Consider the following 17,713-nt stretch of genomic DNA (forward strand, 5'->3'; position numbering starts at 1 on the left):
TGCGGACATTGTACTTTGTCAAAAAAGGCAATCAATCGACTGTTTTTGTTGCCACGAAAAAGCACTTGAATACGATGAGTATGAGGCTTTGCTAGGCCAAACAGAAACTCAAGGATAAATTGCTTGACAACACACCAAGAATTTAGGGACAATATGCTCTCAGAAAGTGTGTTAAAGGTAGACATGTGTCGGCATCTGTGTCGGCATCTTGAAGAAAACTGGCCCCTGTCTGATGAGGATCTAGAGAGAATACACAAGCTGTATCGATTAGTCGCATATCAAAGATGTTCTAGGTGGATTTTTCAAATTTTGGGGAAGAAACATCGAAGACCATTTCCTTTCCTGCTTGTGTTTATGCTAGCATACGAAAACGCTTCGCGTCACCAGACGGACTTTATACATTTATACATAAATACGCATGTTATCACGAAAGACCGTAAATTTAGTCTTAGACAGACGCTCTTTCATGTTCTTTGTTATGATCTGCAATTGCGATGCCATATCATTGTCAAAGGATTGTCACGAACTGCGCAAAAGCAAAATGCATGAGTGATCCACCCAAAACTTGTATTCATTCATAAGTTATAAAGTTAATCGAAAAGTGTACTTGTACATTGTGCACGCAAACACGCACGTAAAACATTACGGATAAACGAAACTCTACAGTCAAGAACAAAACATAGCGGCTTATAGCTTATCACCTATATAAAACTACATAATCTTTCAAAGACTCTTATGTATACAAATAATAAATTAAACGTATAACTCATTTGTTGGTCACAGGTTTGTAATATGGGAAAATGAAATATTTCTATTGCACGAAATGTGCAGTGTATAAAACGCGCTTGTTGTTGTCTGGGCTTACACTTGGTATGTCGGCAAAGCCTAGTTGTAAGATCTGCTAAAATAAACGTTTCTACGTCTTATAACGACTAAATATTGGAAAAGTATATAAGCGTGATAAACTACACAACTTTTGTTAATCTTAACAACCGCCGACTGTTGTTTTTTTTAAAATTCCAGTGAACAAATGTGCTATATATTATTATAATACTTTAATTTTATATTGTGTCATTCAGTGGATACCAGCCAATGACGTCAGTAATGTATTCCGGCATAATTTAGCATAAGGCTTTTTTTCCAAAATGGCGGATAAGGATCCAACTTTATGTCAAATTTTCTCAACAGCAAAATTCAAAAGAGACACGAAAACACGAAATTAAGTATTCCATAGCTATCTATGATAAACGTATGAAAAAAAATTTTCGTTGCCAATGTCCTTTAAACATGTTTAGATTTAGTGTTATTTTTTAATGTTACGCATGTAAGGTTTCGATGATCAAAAAACTGTTTGTTCAATTCGAATGTGCAAAGATGATAAAAAAATCAATGGCGTAGCCGGACCACTGATTTAGTCCAGCTTGGTAAATTTTTGTTCACTGACATTATCACAATATCACATAGCAAGACAAATACGTGCAGGCAGGCTACACCATTGAGAACTATTAGTAAATATTATCGAGTTCTATTTATTTACCAGGAGGGGAAAAGAGGCTTGCAACCCTCTTGGCATTTGGATGAGATTTCTCGTTTTTTTACCATTGTTGCAAAAACGCGGGAAATATAGAATGAAAACTCCCATATAGGAAATTGAATGATAATCCGCAATTTCAATCATTTGCTGAATTTAATTTCTGCAACAAAAACTTCTTAAAAAAAGCATAAAAATTGGAGAAGTAGGAAAATGAGCCTTTGAGATATGTCAAAACAACCTCACACACTTCATTGTCAATCTCTACATCTTCCTTGCAAATTTGCTCCACAATGGTAAGTTTAAACTTAAAAATAGGCAATGTTGCACCCTTCTGATGACATTCGTTTTCAAATTCTGAAAAACATTGCAAAGTACTTGAGTTTCTATCTTCTCCTGTTGTAGAACATTGCAATGTAGTTAACTTTGTATCTGCTCCAGTTGTAGGACATTGCAAAGTACTTGAGTTTGTATCTGCTCCTGTTGTAGAACATTGCAAAGTAGTTGACTTTGTATCTGCTCCTGTTGTAGAGCATTGCAAAGTAGTTGAGTTTGTATCTGCTCCTGTTGTAGGACATTGCAAAGTAGTTGACTTTGTATCTGCTCCAGTTGTAGGACATTGCAAAGTACTTGAGTTTGTATCTGCTCCTGTTGAAGGACATTGCAATGTAGCTGAGTTTGTATCTGCTCCAGTTGTAGGACATTGCAAAGTACTTGAGTTTGTATCTGCTCCTGTTGTAGAACATTGCAAAGTAGTTGACTTTGTATCTGCTCCTGTTGTAGAGCATTGCAAAGTAGTTGAGTTTGTATCTGCTCCTGTTGTAGGACATTGCAAAGTAGTTGACTTTGTATCTGCTCCAGTTGTAGGACATTGCAAAGTACTTGAGTTTGTATCTGCTCCTGTTGAAGGACATTGCAATGTAGCTGAGTTTGTATCTGCTCCTGTTGTAGGACATTGCAATGTAGCTGAGTTTTTATCTGCTCCTGGAGTAGAACATTGCAAAGTAGTTGAGTTTCTATCTGCTCCTGTTGTAGGACATTGCAAAGTAGTTGACTTTGCATCTGCTCCAGGAGTAGGACATTGCAAAATAGTTGAGTTTGTATCTGCCCCTGTTGTAGAACATTGCAAAGTAGTTGACTTTGTATCTGTTCCTGTTGTAGAACATTGCAAATTAGCTGACTTTGTATCTGCTCCTAGAGTAGAACATTGCAAAGTAGTTGAGTTTGTATCTGCTCCTGTTGTAGGACATTGCAAAGTACTTGAGTTTGTATCAGCTCCAGTTGTAGAACATTGCAAAGTACATGAGTTTGTATCTGCTCCAGTATTAGAACATTGCAAAGTACTTAAGTTTGTATCTGCTCCAGTATTAGAACATTGCAAAGTGCATGAGTTTGTATTTACCACAGAGCACCCCTGCTCAATGTAACTGCCAAAGTTTCTTGCTTTGCCGTTTATCGCGTGAACCCGTCGTTGGCGACGTCGATTAAGCCAGCTGACCTCGTAAGCTACACACAAAAAATCAAAAAACTTTTTTTCTTTTTCGACATCCATTTTTAATCGTTTCCCATGATTAGAATATTGTTCTTCTTTTTCACCATAGTCGCGTCTTCTCTTACAGGAGAATGAAGAAACGTCCTCTTTTATTGCTGAATGTCCACTTATTAAAACGATTTCCTCTAGAACAATGTTTTTATTTTGCTTTTCCCTTTTAATTTTTCCACTTTCAAGGTCATCATTCATCTCCTTAGTTAACGGCGTCGGCCCAATTATACCAGCTTCCTCTTCCACTTTTTCGTTTAGGCGTTCACATATTATTCGTAAATCATTCTTTAAAAGATTCAGAACAAACTTACTAGTCTTTTCCAAAGGACTAAGAGGGATATAAGTGGATGAGACATAAGGAATCTTAAAAGAATAAACGTGTTTATCCGACTTTCGTTCTTCGTTGTTTGGTACGAGAAATAGGTCAATGAAACCATCACTTTTTTTTAAATTCCTTTCCGCATTATTTGGCTGTGCATCGAAGCAACAAGAAAGCAGAATCTTCGCTTCACGACAAAATTTGCAGAAAAGCTCGAGAGTTTCCATTGAAATATTTTGAGTCAAGTTGTGAGATAGATCAAATGGGTCTTGAACGCACAAAGGGGATAGTTCGAAGATTCTCGAGTTTTTAGCTTTTCCGCGTAAATTCTTAACAGCAGCTTTTGAAATGCGCTGATGAATGTCCCGTTGAATCGTAATAACGTCGTTACAATAATCAAATGTTTCGCTAAAATATAGAAACCACTCATTCAATAGTTTACCTAAAAGATAAAAATTCTATATGTCAGTGCTGCATCGGAATTTCTCACATAGATATTTCATTAAGAAGAAATCACTCAGAATTTAAATAGTGACGTGGCCATGTTGTTTAGATGGAAGGGGAGAGGGGGTGACAATGCAGGCGTCAATGGCGTCAAGGTGACAATGCGACAATGCAGGTGTCAAGGTGACAATGCAGGTGGAAGTGGTAAGAACTCAATAGGAATTTAAACTGCCCGGGAGCGTGGCTCCTTAAAAATATTCATTTGTAGGTTCACTAACACGCTATTTCTCACAAATTTTATAATAAAGACACGAATTTGCAAAAGAGCAGCTTCTGTTAAATGTGTGAACAAGTTATATGTGGAAAAAAGAGCTTATTTCCCCTTTTTTAAAACAAAGGGAAGTCAAACCTTTCTCCAAAGCCACTATAACACGAATCAAGCGCCAACATGATCAAAATATTTTAAATGAAGAATTAAAACAGAAAATACGTTATTAATGTAGCTTCACATACCTAACGATTCCATATTTTCAGATGTGTGTGAAACATTTGAGTAAAAACTGCAATCCCAGCCATTTATATTGACAACATCACCATCCTCATCCTCATCAGTGCTCTCCGACGAGCTGCTTGTAAATTGTAACACGGGAATGACTGGCGGTCGCGTACGCTGGAGAAAATGTAACAGCATTATCATAAGTGAATAATTTGATAACCGATGACCTCCACCTCGACCTGAAACACCTTTTGACGCCCCCCAATTCTTTAAGACGATAGCTAATGTTCGAATGCGCCCGTCCAAAGAAAGATATGACCGAATCAAGTTCGTATTTCTCAAAGCCAACCTAAAATCAATCAAATTTTAGCTACGTGAGCCAAGTTTTCCGTTTCCATATTTTCGTTACAAAAGGCGTGAAGTTCGTTCATACAAAGTTATGGAGATAATATTAACGTGAAGTTAATTACTGCAGAATACTGTTGTAAAAACTGAAAAAGTACGGTTTACATTAGCAACTCACAATTACGTGAAGAGAAGGAGTGAAACAGAGAAAAAAGGAGAGATAAAGGAAGAGAAAGATAGAGGGGAGGAAACGAAAGAAACAGGAGGGGATACAGAGAAAAAAGAAGAAAGGAGAAAGGGAAAGAAAGAGGAGGAGAGGGAGAGAAAGACAAAAGGAGGGAGAAAGAAAGAGGAAGGGGAAAAGAGAAAGAAAGAGGAAAGAGTGTTTTAAAATTAAGATAATAAAGTGCATAAAAGAGCTACAAGAGAGTGAGCAATGTAAGGTGAAGGGAAAGTGGAGAGGTGTCACCTTTCAAAATCAAAAATTGCAAGCTGCTATTAATTCAAATCTTGCAAAGCTTGGTTGATGCAGTATTGCAAGAAAAATATCAAATGTATCAAGTCACATCTTGCCTTCCCCAGCTCTGTGATATTGTAAATTATCAAGTTGACAAAGATTTGCAATTTTTTACTGTCCTGACATCACGACAGGTCGGCAAGTTCAGATTACCAACTTGATTTCAAAGACCTGTCTTACCTGTTATTGACTGACAAATCAAAAGATAACCCAGAATCACGATGGCAAAATTTAACTAAAGGGCATTTTGCGGAAACAACATTGATGACATTTTTAAATCCTGCTGCAAATTTTCTCAGAACATCAACAATAAAATCTAACACTTGTTCAGTGATGTCAAAAGCACCATCACACTGGTCAATGACTGAATGTAAAATATCTGCATCAACTTGAAGACAAAGATCAATGTCTGCTCCTTTCAAACCAAGTCCAGTCACCATCGATCCAAATGGCACGATCTTGCACGTAGGAAATACTTCAACAAATATTTCTTGTAAATACATTATCACAAGATTTCTTAGTTTTAGGTCATCATCATTTAAGGATATTGATGTAGCAAGTTCTTGTATCTGTTCATCCAACTACATTAAAAAACAATACATTGATTCACAATAAAGTAAATGGTTTGAACCCGGGAGTATCGTTACATGTTTGTAAATGTAGATCATCCAGGTTGGTATAGTCCTGAGAAGGACTGTTTTTGTTGTTGTTGACTGATGTTTCGACAACCTTAGCGGTAGTCATCTTCAGAGTCAAATGAGGAGTAAACATCAGGTTAGCCGTATTTGTTATCTGGTTCTTACGTCATTGTATTGTGTGCACAGGAAATGTGTATTGTCATTGTGAATTAGTGTGAAGTGAAATATTTTTATTTTAGTTGTGATATGTGATTTAGGTGTGATGTTTTTAGTTGCAATGTGTGGGTGTCAATTATGTATTGTGTATTGTGTATTGTGTATTGTGTAATACACAATTGACACCCACACATTACAACTAAAAACATCACACCTAAATCACACATCACAACTAAAAATAAAAATATTTCACTTCACACTAATTCACAATGACAATACACATTTCCTGTACACACAATACAATGACATAAGAACCAGATAACAAATACCGCTAACCTGATGTTTACTCCTCATTTGACTCTGAAGATGACTATCGCTAAGGTTGTCGAAACGTCAGTCAAAACAACAAAAACAGTCTTTCTCAGGACTATACCAACCTGGAGGATCTACATTTACAAACATGCAACATTGATTCACCTTGGAAAGAAAAAATCAATATAATTTCTATACAATACTGTTCTTAGCAACAAAATTTCTTTGTTCTTTTCATTGAAATTGCCCTGAGCAATATTTTTTATAAGTATTTTTTACAAAAATGTACATTACAAATTAAAATGAAGTTCGCAAGCGAGGTTAATATAAAATTAGGTTCATCAAGCTCAATAGTATAACTAATATTCTAAAATTGATTTGCTGAGATGCTAGGAATATATTGCTAACAAATACCTTTGAAAAATTGTGTTAATTGATTGCAAAAGGTTAACGGCCTGTATGTATTTTAAAACAACTTGCAAAAGCTTAAAATGAAAAGCATTGCCAGGATAAACATTTAAAAAACAATGCACACCATCAGTTAAAAAGTTCTTGAATGCACTAATAAAGCCCTTCATGACCATTCTTTTGAGAAATTGTACGGATAAGTTAATGAAAGTTATAATCAAAAATTGCATCAGTTCATTATTACCAAAGATAACATTTTCATTCTTTCAATAACATCCTGGTTTAAATAACAGTTTCTGCTCTTCCATCCTTTGTGTTTTTCAAATTTAGGGCTAGGTTGCTTGCTACTTTCTTCAGTTTGTTCTTTGAAAGTCCGTTTTTTTATGATCAACTTCCTACCATTAAGTAATGGCAAGTGCTTTGAAGATAGAATAGTCTGAACAATCATTGAACTTTCAAACTCAATAATGGCATATTTTGTCTAGAAAAACAACAAAGAACATAGTTAATTTTAAATTTACTAAAAAAAACCTAAAGAGATAATGCTACTTAACTAACCTTCTCCTTATCAACAAAATATTTTACAATTTTTCCAAAATGAGAAAAATATTCATTTATATCACTGTCCAAAGTTGCACTGTTTTTAAAACCACGAACATAAATACTACGATCAGCACTGTTCTTCTTATCCTCACGATTTTTCAAAAACCTTTTGTGTTTCTTCCCATTTTCATGAATCGCCAATAAAGTTTCTGCCACAGAAGTTACAGTCAAACAACTAAAAAGACTTGCATGGAAGATGAAAGATCGAGAAGTTGGGAGTTACTGAATTTAAATTGTTAATTTAATATTTCTTACCGGATGATATATATGTGGAGCAAACATTGCAATATATTTTCTTACGCTCTTTGAGTTTATTCATTCTTGAAGTAACTCGTTAATATTCGTTTTAAAAGACGAAATGTTCTGTCTGTGTGAAGATTGAAGATATTGAAGCCTTTCTTGATTTTTCACGTCAATTACGTCATCACGTGATAAACTGAGACTTGGGGACCTACTATTGATAAAGAATGTTTTTCACAAGGTCGTTAGCGTGATAGAATGGGATAAGCAATGATTTCATTGTCTTGAACTTCATTCACGTATAGTTATTGTTTATTTAGAAGGATCAAACGAAACATCTGCAAACGTCTTGTTTCACTTTTACTACAAGATAATTACGCCTCGAAATTTCATTTAAGTATGAAAGATGAGAAAGAAAATGAATCAGATGGTATGTTTGTCGAATACGATCTGTTAATGTTGTGTTTCTGAAGTGAATAAACGAGTGTACGCGAATTGTTGACATAATGTTTTTGCTTGTATATATATTTTCTAGGTGCGCTGTACCACGAAGTACAACCTCCAATGTGGAAGAGTTATTGTGAGTATTATACATAATTTTTACGCTTATCATAAATAAATAGCAATGCCGTGTAAGACGTCGTGTATTTTGAAGTTTGAAAATGTCAATGTGATCAGATAAACTACAATTGTTACACCGGAAGTGTCAAATAAAATATAAAATGCTTCATGAAAATTGAACAGGTTCAGTATTATGATGTTAAATAAGTTTTAAAAACGATTTTAGGAATACCTTTTTAAATTTTGTAGTGTATGAACTGCAACTTCGAGCGCCTAAACCAACTCGAGTAAGATGTGAAAGACAGGTCAGCAATTTTCATAGCCTTATCGGCCTCGATTTATTTGAATAGTTAATTTGAGCAAAATACTCTTATTAAATATCCTAATATTATGTAGTTGTCACACAAGAATTATGTGCAATGCATTCCTGCCTTTGAAATATAAACCTCAATTTATTTGAATACAACTTGGAGAATTGCGTTTGACAATTTGTTTTCGCGTAATTACGACGTATTGTAAAATGACGTTCTCCATGTTCTCCGTGTAACCATGGGTAAAAGATCTTTTGAATTCAGGAAATTACATATAAATCACATTCACCCCCGCGTGTATGATAAATTTTTAGACTATAATTTCAAACTTTTTCTTGTCGAGAGCGGTTGACATTTATGGATTTTTTACAAAGACGTTTTTGAAAACTATAGACAAAATAAAAAATACTAACGACAATTCAAGTACGTATGCAAAGAATAGGTAATTGTATTCTTTTTTATTCACGTAGATTCCCGACAAGCCTGCTTACTATGGAAAAGAGTAAGTTTTTCATGCTTGCATCCTACAATCGTTGAGTTGCGCGAGGAAAAGCTCCAAAGCTAATTTTCAAAAAATGATCTGGAATTTCATCACAACTCTGTGCTTAAAAAATTAGCGTCTAAATTTAGTTTCCAAAATTTAGATTTGTTCTGTGCATTTGAACACTGTGTTAAGTACCAAATATCAAACGCTTACGTCTTGGAAACCGTTCTTTGTGTCATTGGTTTCGTTTTTAATTCGAGTTTGTCCTCCCCTTGTGCTTCTATAGATTTCATGGATTGATATCACGTGAGGAGGCAGACGCTCTCGTTTCAATTAAAAGTGGAAATTATCTGGTTCGTGAACGGCAGAAAAACCCAGGTTCCTATGCTTTGTCAATGAGGTAATTCACTGTACTTATGTATTACAGGTGTTCTTTAATGTTTCCCAAGAGCTTTTATAAAAAAATTTAACTGTTTGAAATAATCTTTAACCGTGTTACTTTTAAAAATTATAGTTATTGAAATACATAATTTTTAGAATTGGTAAGCAAACAATGAATTTTCGATTATACTACGATGGAATGCATTACGTTGGTGAGTTAAAATAGTTTTTTGTTACCGTTTGAATGCACGATAAATTTCCTATCTTCATCAAACCTTAACAATGTTCACCTTCGTACTCATAATTCCGATTACTAAACCATGATCCAACCTAATCCTTTACTCTTGATCTGATGCTCACCTTCGTACTAATAATTTCGATTGCTAAACCATGATCCAATCTAATCCTTTACTCTTGATCTGATTCTCTTTTGTGGCTGTTCGTTCTTTCCCGCAAGACTCTTGATATTGAAGTGTAATCCAAAATTTTCATCCGTGTACTTCTTCAGTGAAAATGTCCTCTACCTTTTTCGTAATCCTATGGACATGCAATGGATTACGTTTTTTTCGTGCATGTTCGCCTGAAATGTAATTTTATCTTGTTTTACATTATAACATATCGAGTTCCAACTGAGCAGAACTTTGTAGAAACGTGAATTACGTTGTAAAAACAATCCGGATATGAATAAGATCAAAGAACGTTAAAAAATATGGTTAATAATTTTCATTACGTCATTTGTTTCTCTATACTTTAATAACCAATGGTAGCATACGTATAAGGTGGCAAGCATATTGCTAGAATTGTTTAAAAATGTTTAACTTTATGGTTTAATAGCGTATTTGTTGAAAGAAGAAAAAAGTGCTACAACAATGACGTTCGACATACGTTTTGATCACGTGTCAGTTTTAATACAGCTCAACTCTGCTCAACTCGACCAGTAATCATCAGTTTAACAAATTACACTTGATCATTGTAACAAATTACAATAGTTTTGATGTAAAAGCATTATATAATCTTTAGTGCAAAACATCGAACTTGCATATTCCAAAGTAGCGCTTCTGTGTTTTCCTGGATTTCTTTATGCAATGTGTTTTTGATACACTGTGTGGCGAGCATGCGCGTGTGGGGAAAGGCTGCGTCCCATATATCATCAAAGCATATACCCATACTGTACCTGTATCAATAATTGTGTCACTTATACTATAATAAGCTTAAACATTATGTGTTTACCTTATCATAAACAAACATATATGAACGGTGTGGATGAAGCATGGAATTTCATTTCCAATTTCTTATGTGAATTATGCAAGTGCTTAAAATATGTTTGCCTTATGAATAGCTGAGAAGCGGTTTGAAACTGTGAATGATCTTGTGGCGGATGGCTTGATAACATTATACATAGAGATGAATGCTAAAGATTACATTGATACAATGATGATGAATCCACCTCCTCTTCCACCTGTGCGTTCTCAGTCTTCCCGAATAGAGACATCTGTGGAAAGCACGAAACCAGTAGATCCAGTAAGTTTGCTATTTTTTAAGATTGTTTAAAATAATTTCGAAATGGATTGAGATCTAAAGACAGTTAGCTTGTGATGTATCTAATTATTATCTGCTTTGACTGTGATGACTTGTGAATTTTAGAACAACAGTAGAAGGCCTAGTGTCGACTACAGACAGAGTATAAAAACAGCTTCAGGTTATACAAAGGACCACAACTTTAAGGTTTGCCGCTTAAATTTTAATCCAACCAAGCGTCACTAATTAAGTTGCTAAGTATGTTATGTGATTGTTAAACATGCTAAAAGAGGTAGGTTTGATCATTAATTGTATAATATATAAAATATGAATTTATAGTCAATTTTGTGAGTCAAGTAGTTTATATCTCGTTGCAGGTTCACACTTACAAAGGTTTTTACTGGTGTGATTACTGTAAAAATTTTCTATGGGGTTTAAAACAACAAGGATACAAATGCCAAGGTACGCATTATATCGAAGAACACGATTTAGAAACATCATTCTCTTTGTTTTATTATATTTTCGTGTTTTTTAGATTGTGGATATAATGCACACAAGCAATGCGCCGAACGCTTAAAGAACGCAGGCAACTGTCAACCACACAAAAAACTAGTAAAACGAGGTATTTAAAGTTTTTTTATTTATTATTAAAAACATTTGTCTGCCTTTCACGTACCTGGGAAAGTTTCGTACTTTTACGGTAATACACGCATGATCTTAATGTCTTAGGAGTGCTTGACTATCGTAACCTTAGTAATAACGAGTGTTCAACCACGGTCTTATCAATACTAGTTTTACTTATACTACGTATCCTCTAACTAACACGCTCAACATAGTCTTGCTATACAACGGTGTTACTACTCATTGTTTGACTACAACGGTAAGGGATGGATTACTTGGGAATTGGGTGGTGCGAACGGATACTCACTTCTCCCAGCTTTGAATTGACCGGGTGCAGGTGTGGTACCGAATAACCTGCAAAACATTGATTTACCCGATCAAAAGTCTCATTCGTGATGTGAAAGCAACAGAGTTTAGTAAGAAAAGACCAGATGATACTCACAAAGTAGCCACCAAATTCTAGTTCAAACTAGAGGATCCACCGCACCCGCTACTAAATCATCTTGAATCCATCCATGCAATGGTATGACCACGTAACAGTGGTCTTACCAATGGGTTTTACTAACACAATCACAGTACAACGTGTTTTCTACGTCAAATGAATATGAAGTCTATTCTGTTACTTGCAAAGCGTCCATGTACGTACTTTATTCTTTCGTAGTTTTTGGTGTGGATTTGACAACCCTCGTTAAAGCGCACAACACAAAGCTTCCTACAATTGTCGAAGATTGTGTGAGAGAAGTTGAACAAAGAGGTATAATGTTTTTCAGTCCATCATTTCCTTTGTTACATTTTCGTTATTTTGCTGTAGCTACACAATTACACTACGTATATAAACTTTCCAAAAAAAGGCAAGCACATATCCTAGCTAGCTGTATGGTTTTTCCATCAACATGACAACCAGTTAAAACATATAGCTTCTGATTAATCCTTAAATCTACCCTTGGCTTGCCGAAGTCCATGATAATTATAGTGAGATTACAATGATAGAATGTTAATTGTTATGTAGAGCCCGTATCATATTATTAGTGACATTACAGTGTAAGAAAGAGGGCAGATACGTTTGTTTTTTACATTTGTTGGAACTCATTGTTTTCGTGTACTTCATTTGAAGGTCTGAAGTCCGAAGGCATTTACAGAGTATCGGGATTTGCTGATGATATTGAAGTCTTAAAGAATTTATACGACAAAGGTAACTTGTATATGTTGATGTCAAACATGCTAAGTATTTTTGGTCAGAGTATATTCGAGATTGGTCTGTCTCTCAAATTAGAACAAAGCTTTTTTCAAATAAGAAATATGCTCTGAGATTATAGAAAATATCGGAAACCTGTTGGTCTATACATAGAGAAATTCTGGTTTTGTGAAGTGAGATTAAGCCTTGAACACCGATGTCATGTTTGACACAGGCTTAATTTGAGAGTGAGTAGTTTATTATTCGAACTTGGTGACGACAACCTTTCTATATTTTTTATTAAAGGTGATGTCATTGATACAGGTCCAAAAAAATTTGAAGATATAAACATTATAGCTGGTGCATTAAAACTTTATCTTCGTATGTTACCGTTGCCCGTTATAACTTTTGAAACCTATGGTAAATTCCTGGATGCAATAAGTGAGTTTTTTTTCATGATAATTTAACTGTCCCTCCTTTTTGTAATATTATTGTTCATCGGCCATGGTACTTGTTGAGCCGGGGTTACACGCGTTAGTATTGTGCGTAAATCAGTGATTTTTGTTCCTTATTCACAGAGCTAGAAGACAATGAACGGATTGAAGCTGTCGGACGTGCTTTAGGAGAATTACCACATGCTCATTACGCTCTTCTCAAATTTCTAATATCTCATCTTACAATGTAAGCATAGTTTATAACGTTAAATATCATTGACGTGTCTTTTTATTGTTGACTCTATGTGCAACAGTTCAACACGTACGACCCGAACAGTTTAACATGCTTTTTATCTTTGGATTTTCTCACGTAGGGTCACTACGTTTTCAAAGAATAACATGATGAACTCGGAGAACTTGTCCATCGTCTTTGGCCCAACCCTCATGCGATGCCCCGAAAACCTGAATTTATTAGAATCACAAAGTTATATTAAGTTACAAAAACATGTTGTTCAATGCCTAATTGATGAACATGATATACTCTTTGGTGTATGATAGATTGTTAGAATTAATTGTAGTGTGAAGCATATGGGTATGTTTGAAAGACCGTGTGTAGAACCTTGGGCTGAAGGCCAAATTAATGGTTACTCTTTAAATTCTGAAGTATTATAACGATATTGTTAACTTAATAACCGAAAGTGAGGTCTGTACAGTAAATATCATGCGATATTTCCAAACTCGAAGTTAGCAAGTTATTTATTATATGGCTAAACTACAAAGTAATTATCACTATTATTTACATCCATGAATGAAAAGGGCTGGAAGAAGAGCTTATTGTATCACTGGAGGCGAGACAGAAAAGTTTTGCCTTGTCACCAGCCAATCACATCGCACAATTCGTCAAAAAAAATTGGTTAGCCATATAATAAAAAGATATACTAAATATTTGAATTAATAATTTGATGGACATGCTTTGCATATCTAACTTATTAAAATATATACATTGAATTAATCGAATGCAACTATCATAATGTCATTTCGTGTAACGTACCATACAATAAAACACTGCAGTAAAAGCAGTTACTCTGTTTTAAAGAAATATTTACCATTTGTTATTTTTAACATTTTTATACTTGAAAGTTTAACTCGAAATGTATTAATCAACGTGATCATTGTTACTTTTGGACTTTTAACTATGGACATTGGACACATGAATAACGCTATTTCAATTCACTTGTAGCATCCGCAATTTTCTGACATTACGCTTTATTATTCTGATAAAGAAAATATAAATATTACCAAATAAATGTGACGACTTCAATCTACAATAATATCTACAATCATTTGAAATTAAATTAAGCATTCGATATCTTTCCCGAAGTTTATTTCTTTTTTTACGCATCACATCTGCAGCTGGAAATTCATTTCCACGTTTTTTGTTCAACATGTTGACAAACATAAACAAAACATTGCTTTTTTTTGGAGTAAAAATTTATCACACAGTAGCATGTCATACCAACGCATTTTAACATAAATCCCATGATGCCTGACGTGGACATACATAATTTTGCTATACAGTTCTCACAAGCTGCATGCACGTTGTAAAATTCCAGTTTTCTCAAAATTTATGATAGAATTTGCGCATCTTTCCATTTGAGATATTTCAGCACCTCTCAATAAAATTCAGGTTGATTTCTAATACTTAAGTTGTATCAAGCCACAAAATTCCCATAAGCAATATAGCCTAAATTCCAAGAATTTATATATATGTTAAAATGCATAAACACTGTGATCTTCATTAATAAATATACTCAAATCAGTGTAAGACTGTTAAAATTTCAGGAGTTTTTTTCCTCTCTTTTCTCTTTAAGTGTGGTGTACCCAACACCAATCATTATTGCACCAACCACCATCGATTGTGCTACAACTCGAAGTCGCATTAGATAACGACTAGTGCTCATTGGTCCACGATTCTTGTATGCATAGGCACCATATACCAGTGCTCCAACTGTGCCAAGAATTCCTAGAGGAAAAAGGAAGGGGAATCGTAATAAATATGAATTAGGATCTGGGTCCAACAAAGCTCGCGAAAAGAGTAAAGGTTGGGGAAGTTCCGAAGTATGGTACTTTAGAAGTCAATAGGTTTTTCTCAACGTTAGAAATCGAAAAAACCTTCAAAGTTCTGCTTTCAACTTATAACTTTTGTTATATAATTGCAGAGAACATTTTGTAAGCCGTAATAGCAGAAATGCTGGTGGCATTCAGAAGAAGGGATGCATGTTTTACGCACATACTTTGCGAACATCTACGTTATGTACCCATAGTGCACTCTCTGTACCAAAGTTGTATACCCATGGTATATCCTCTGTTCCTATATTGTGTACACATGGTATGCCATCTGTACCGAAGTTGTGTTCCCATGATGCAAACTTTCAACGTATGTTGTATACCTGTCGTCCAACATTCATGCATAATTGGGAAACTCTTGCCACAACAACATTTTCAAATATTACCCAAAATTAACCAAAAGACCGATTTGAAATAACAAGAAATTTTTTCTTTCACTTCCTCTTAATCTTATTTGTCTTTCAATACCTCTTAATCTTAATCTTTACCTCTTCAGCTAATTATTACAATCAATGACAGTAGAAACTATATGAAATGTTTATTACCATGCTTCTTGATGTCTAGCTAAAGCCCCCAAACAAAAAAGCCTTAGATAGAGATTTGCCTTTCTCATTCCTCATTTACATTTTTACATCTCTTCTAAGAGAAAGAGAGAGAGAGAGAGAGAGAGAGAGGCAAAGATAATGTTTTCTTTATAAAGAATTCCATTCATAAATAAATAGTTTCATTAGTTTCAACTTTTTCATTGTAGATTCACATCAGACATATTTTTCACAAAAAAATTGATTCACATGGTTATCAATTCAAGCATGCAAACCAGCATTATAAAGTATCGTGTAATGTCAAATTTTGAGTCTTCAAGTCTAGGATGAACAAAAAGCATCAGTTGTATATGTTATAATTAAGTATTTTAGCCACTAGGGCCGGACCATCAATGAATTATAGACGAGAAATTACTTGACAGTTAACTAATATATGTAATGTCAACCAAGAATGACCATCAATGACTTCAGCCAGACAGCAAATACCTACTTGACCACAAGTTGAACAAGCATGACAAATGTTTTTATAAATGCATGTGTACCCTTTCGGTGTAATATAATATATTTAACAATTGAAAATGTACAAGATGTACATTATCTAGGATCTGCATTTAGTCTCTTACAAATTTAGATACTGTAGCTAAATTAATGTTAACAAAATGTTAAAGACTATGGCAAATGGCAGGGCTCATATTTTTGAATTGTCAAGTTAAAATATCAAGAAGTTGGCTGTTTAAAGATCTGTTTGCTCAGCCTTTCACGTTGATTTTCACTAAATTAAAAATACAGGTGTTTCATCGTTGAAAAATGAGAGGTCAACAGATTCATGTTAAATGGAAATGATTATCAATGACTATTATGAAAACATTTCAGAAAAGTATAGTCAATTGCTCAGTTAAAGCAGATACGGAGCACTTGAAAAAACAAATTGACTGCAATCTTTCAAACCAAGAAATTTATAAACAACATACCTAAAGGTACGAACGGTTGGTCTCGACTTTTTCGTAGTAATTTGTCTGTCTCAGATTCTTGAATATCAGAAGCTGTCAATTCGGCTACTTCGGCAGCACTCGGTGCTTTTCTGACTGACATTTATGTTATTTATTTATGTATAAATACTTAATGATTTTCGAAGCAATATACCTGATGCGTATAGCTTAGGGCATACGTTTAAACACTAGACTTTAAACTGGCACTATTGCACTCTCATCTTTATGTTCAGTTATGTTCCATTTATGACGTAATCGGTCTAAGTAACTGAAAATTGCACATTTACGTCATATGCATAATTATATATGAGTTGAAACTCTGGTTGAAACCAGTTGAAACCAGAGCCAGAGTTGAAACAGTTAAAAAACGTGCTTAAAAAAACGTATCAAAGTGAGGCTAACTTGCTTGTTCGTTTATCTTGGCACGTTTCAAATTGGTTTCATGCTACAGTGATACAAATGCTTATCACAATTATTATTATCACTTGTTATAGACGCACGATAATTTTATCCTATGAAACTGAGTGAAACAGCAAAATACACACTTTTCATTAAAAACGTCCATGGCAGTGGCGTAGATAAAGAAGCAGGGGGGGGGGTAAGGCAGCGTAACCCCTCCCTAAAGTAAATGGTTTGAACCCGGGAGTATCGTTATTTGTTTGTAAATGATGATCGTCCAGGTTAATAAAGTCCTGAGAAGGACTGTTTACTTTACAAACATGACTCTGACTCTGAAGATGACTACCGCTAAGGTTGTCGAAACGTCAGTCAACAACAACAAAAACAGTCCTTCTCAGGACTTTATTAACCTGGACGATCATCTTTTACAAACATGTAACCCCTCCCTCTCGTAAAAAGATGAAATTGGGGTAGGACATGGGAGAAGGCAATTACTAATCGTCTAGTTGCCTATCTATGAATGAAAATTGACATCGAGTGAGTTGTACAAGGGAACTCCACCCTCCCATAAACTTTGCTTTAAAACTTTGTCTGTTCTGTGAAAATAAATATGCAGAAAC

The 17,713-nt window shown here is 34.7% G+C and overlaps 3 protein-coding genes across 5 annotated transcripts; 1 reads left to right on the top strand and 2 right to left on the bottom strand.

The window, feature by feature from the left end:
* Positions 1 to 1,668: 1,668 nt before the first annotated feature.
* Positions 1,669 to 8,361, bottom strand: LOC124440769 (speckle targeted PIP5K1A-regulated poly(A) polymerase-like). 3 transcript variants are annotated; one of them, XM_046991235.1, is made up of 7 exons: positions 8,346 to 8,361; positions 7,568 to 7,766; positions 7,268 to 7,461; positions 6,954 to 7,190; positions 5,376 to 5,776; positions 4,351 to 4,682; positions 1,669 to 3,835 (listed from the first exon to the last, which is right to left on the bottom strand). In XM_046991235.1, exons 2-7 carry the CDS (start codon positions 7,629 to 7,631, stop codon positions 1,671 to 1,673), a joined length of 3,393 nt encoding a protein of 1,130 aa, XP_046847191.1. In that variant the 5' UTR covers positions 7,632 to 7,766; positions 8,346 to 8,361; the 3' UTR covers positions 1,669 to 1,670. The 3 variants fall into 3 exon arrangements, with proteins under 3 accessions (XP_046847191.1, XP_046847249.1, XP_046847308.1); XM_046991293.1 differs by lacking the exon at positions 8,346 to 8,361 and having other exon boundaries at positions 7,268 to 7,496; XM_046991352.1 differs by lacking the exon at positions 8,346 to 8,361 and having other exon boundaries at positions 7,268 to 7,487; positions 7,568 to 7,628.
* On the top strand, positions 7,795 to 14,131 carry LOC124440984 (beta-chimaerin-like). Its single transcript, XM_046991443.1, has 15 exons — positions 7,795 to 7,982; positions 8,088 to 8,132; positions 8,363 to 8,418; positions 8,895 to 8,926; positions 9,195 to 9,308; positions 9,446 to 9,501; positions 10,629 to 10,810; positions 10,934 to 11,014; positions 11,185 to 11,269; positions 11,343 to 11,429; positions 12,090 to 12,182; positions 12,543 to 12,620; positions 12,909 to 13,043; positions 13,181 to 13,283; positions 13,411 to 14,131. Exons 1-15 carry the CDS (start codon positions 7,952 to 7,954, stop codon positions 13,589 to 13,591), a joined length of 1,359 nt encoding a protein of 452 aa, XP_046847399.1. The 5' UTR covers positions 7,795 to 7,951; the 3' UTR covers positions 13,592 to 14,131.
* A 154-nt stretch (positions 14,132 to 14,285) lies between these two features.
* Positions 14,286 to 16,947, bottom strand: LOC124441083 (HIG1 domain family member 1A, mitochondrial-like). The gene is made up of 2 exons (XM_046991549.1): positions 16,677 to 16,947; positions 14,286 to 15,059 (listed from the first exon to the last, which is right to left on the bottom strand). Exons 1-2 carry the CDS (start codon positions 16,795 to 16,797, stop codon positions 14,875 to 14,877), a joined length of 306 nt encoding a protein of 101 aa, XP_046847505.1. The 5' UTR covers positions 16,798 to 16,947; the 3' UTR covers positions 14,286 to 14,874.
* Positions 16,948 to 17,713: the final 766 nt, after the last annotated feature.

Source organism: Xenia sp. Carnegie-2017, unplaced genomic scaffold (genome assembly GCF_021976095.1).
Source record: "Xenia sp. Carnegie-2017 unplaced genomic scaffold, XeniaSp_v1 HiC_scaffold_1, whole genome shotgun sequence".
NCBI lineage: Eukaryota > Metazoa > Cnidaria > Anthozoa > Malacalcyonacea > Xeniidae > Xenia > Xenia sp. Carnegie-2017.

What these genes read in the sequence shown, in the direction of transcription:
- LOC124440984 (XM_046991443.1), top strand. Translation starts at nt 7,952, where the DNA reads ATGAAAGATGAGAAAGAAAATGAATCAGATG. An exon ending in TCCTATGCTTTGTCAATGAG is followed by an intron (nt 9,309 to 9,445) that starts GTAATTCACTGT and finishes CATAATTTTTAG; the next exon opens with AATTGGTAAGCAAACAATGA. An exon ending in AAAGAATTTATACGACAAAG is followed by an intron (nt 12,621 to 12,908) that starts GTAACTTGTATA and finishes TTTTTATTAAAG; the next exon opens with GTGATGTCATTGATACAGGT.
- LOC124441083 (XM_046991549.1), bottom strand. Translation starts at nt 16,797, where the DNA reads ATGTCAGTCAGAAAAGCACCGAGTGCTGCCGAAGTAGCCGAATTGACA. An exon ending in CCAACCGTTCGTACCTTTAG is followed by an intron (nt 15,060 to 16,676) that starts GTATGTTGTTTA and finishes TTTTTCCTCTAG; the next exon opens with GAATTCTTGGCACAGTTGGA.
- LOC124440769 (XM_046991235.1), bottom strand. Translation starts at nt 7,631, where the DNA reads ATGAATAAACTCAAAGAGCGTAAGAAAATATATTGCAATGTTTGCTCC. An exon ending in GAATGAAAATGTTATCTTTG is followed by an intron (nt 5,777 to 6,953) that starts GTAATAATGAAC and finishes TTTTTAATGTAG; the next exon opens with TTGGATGAACAGATACAAGA. An exon ending in GATTTGTCAGTCAATAACAG is followed by an intron (nt 4,683 to 5,375) that starts GTAAGACAGGTC and finishes GATTGATTTTAG; the next exon opens with GTTGGCTTTGAGAAATACGA.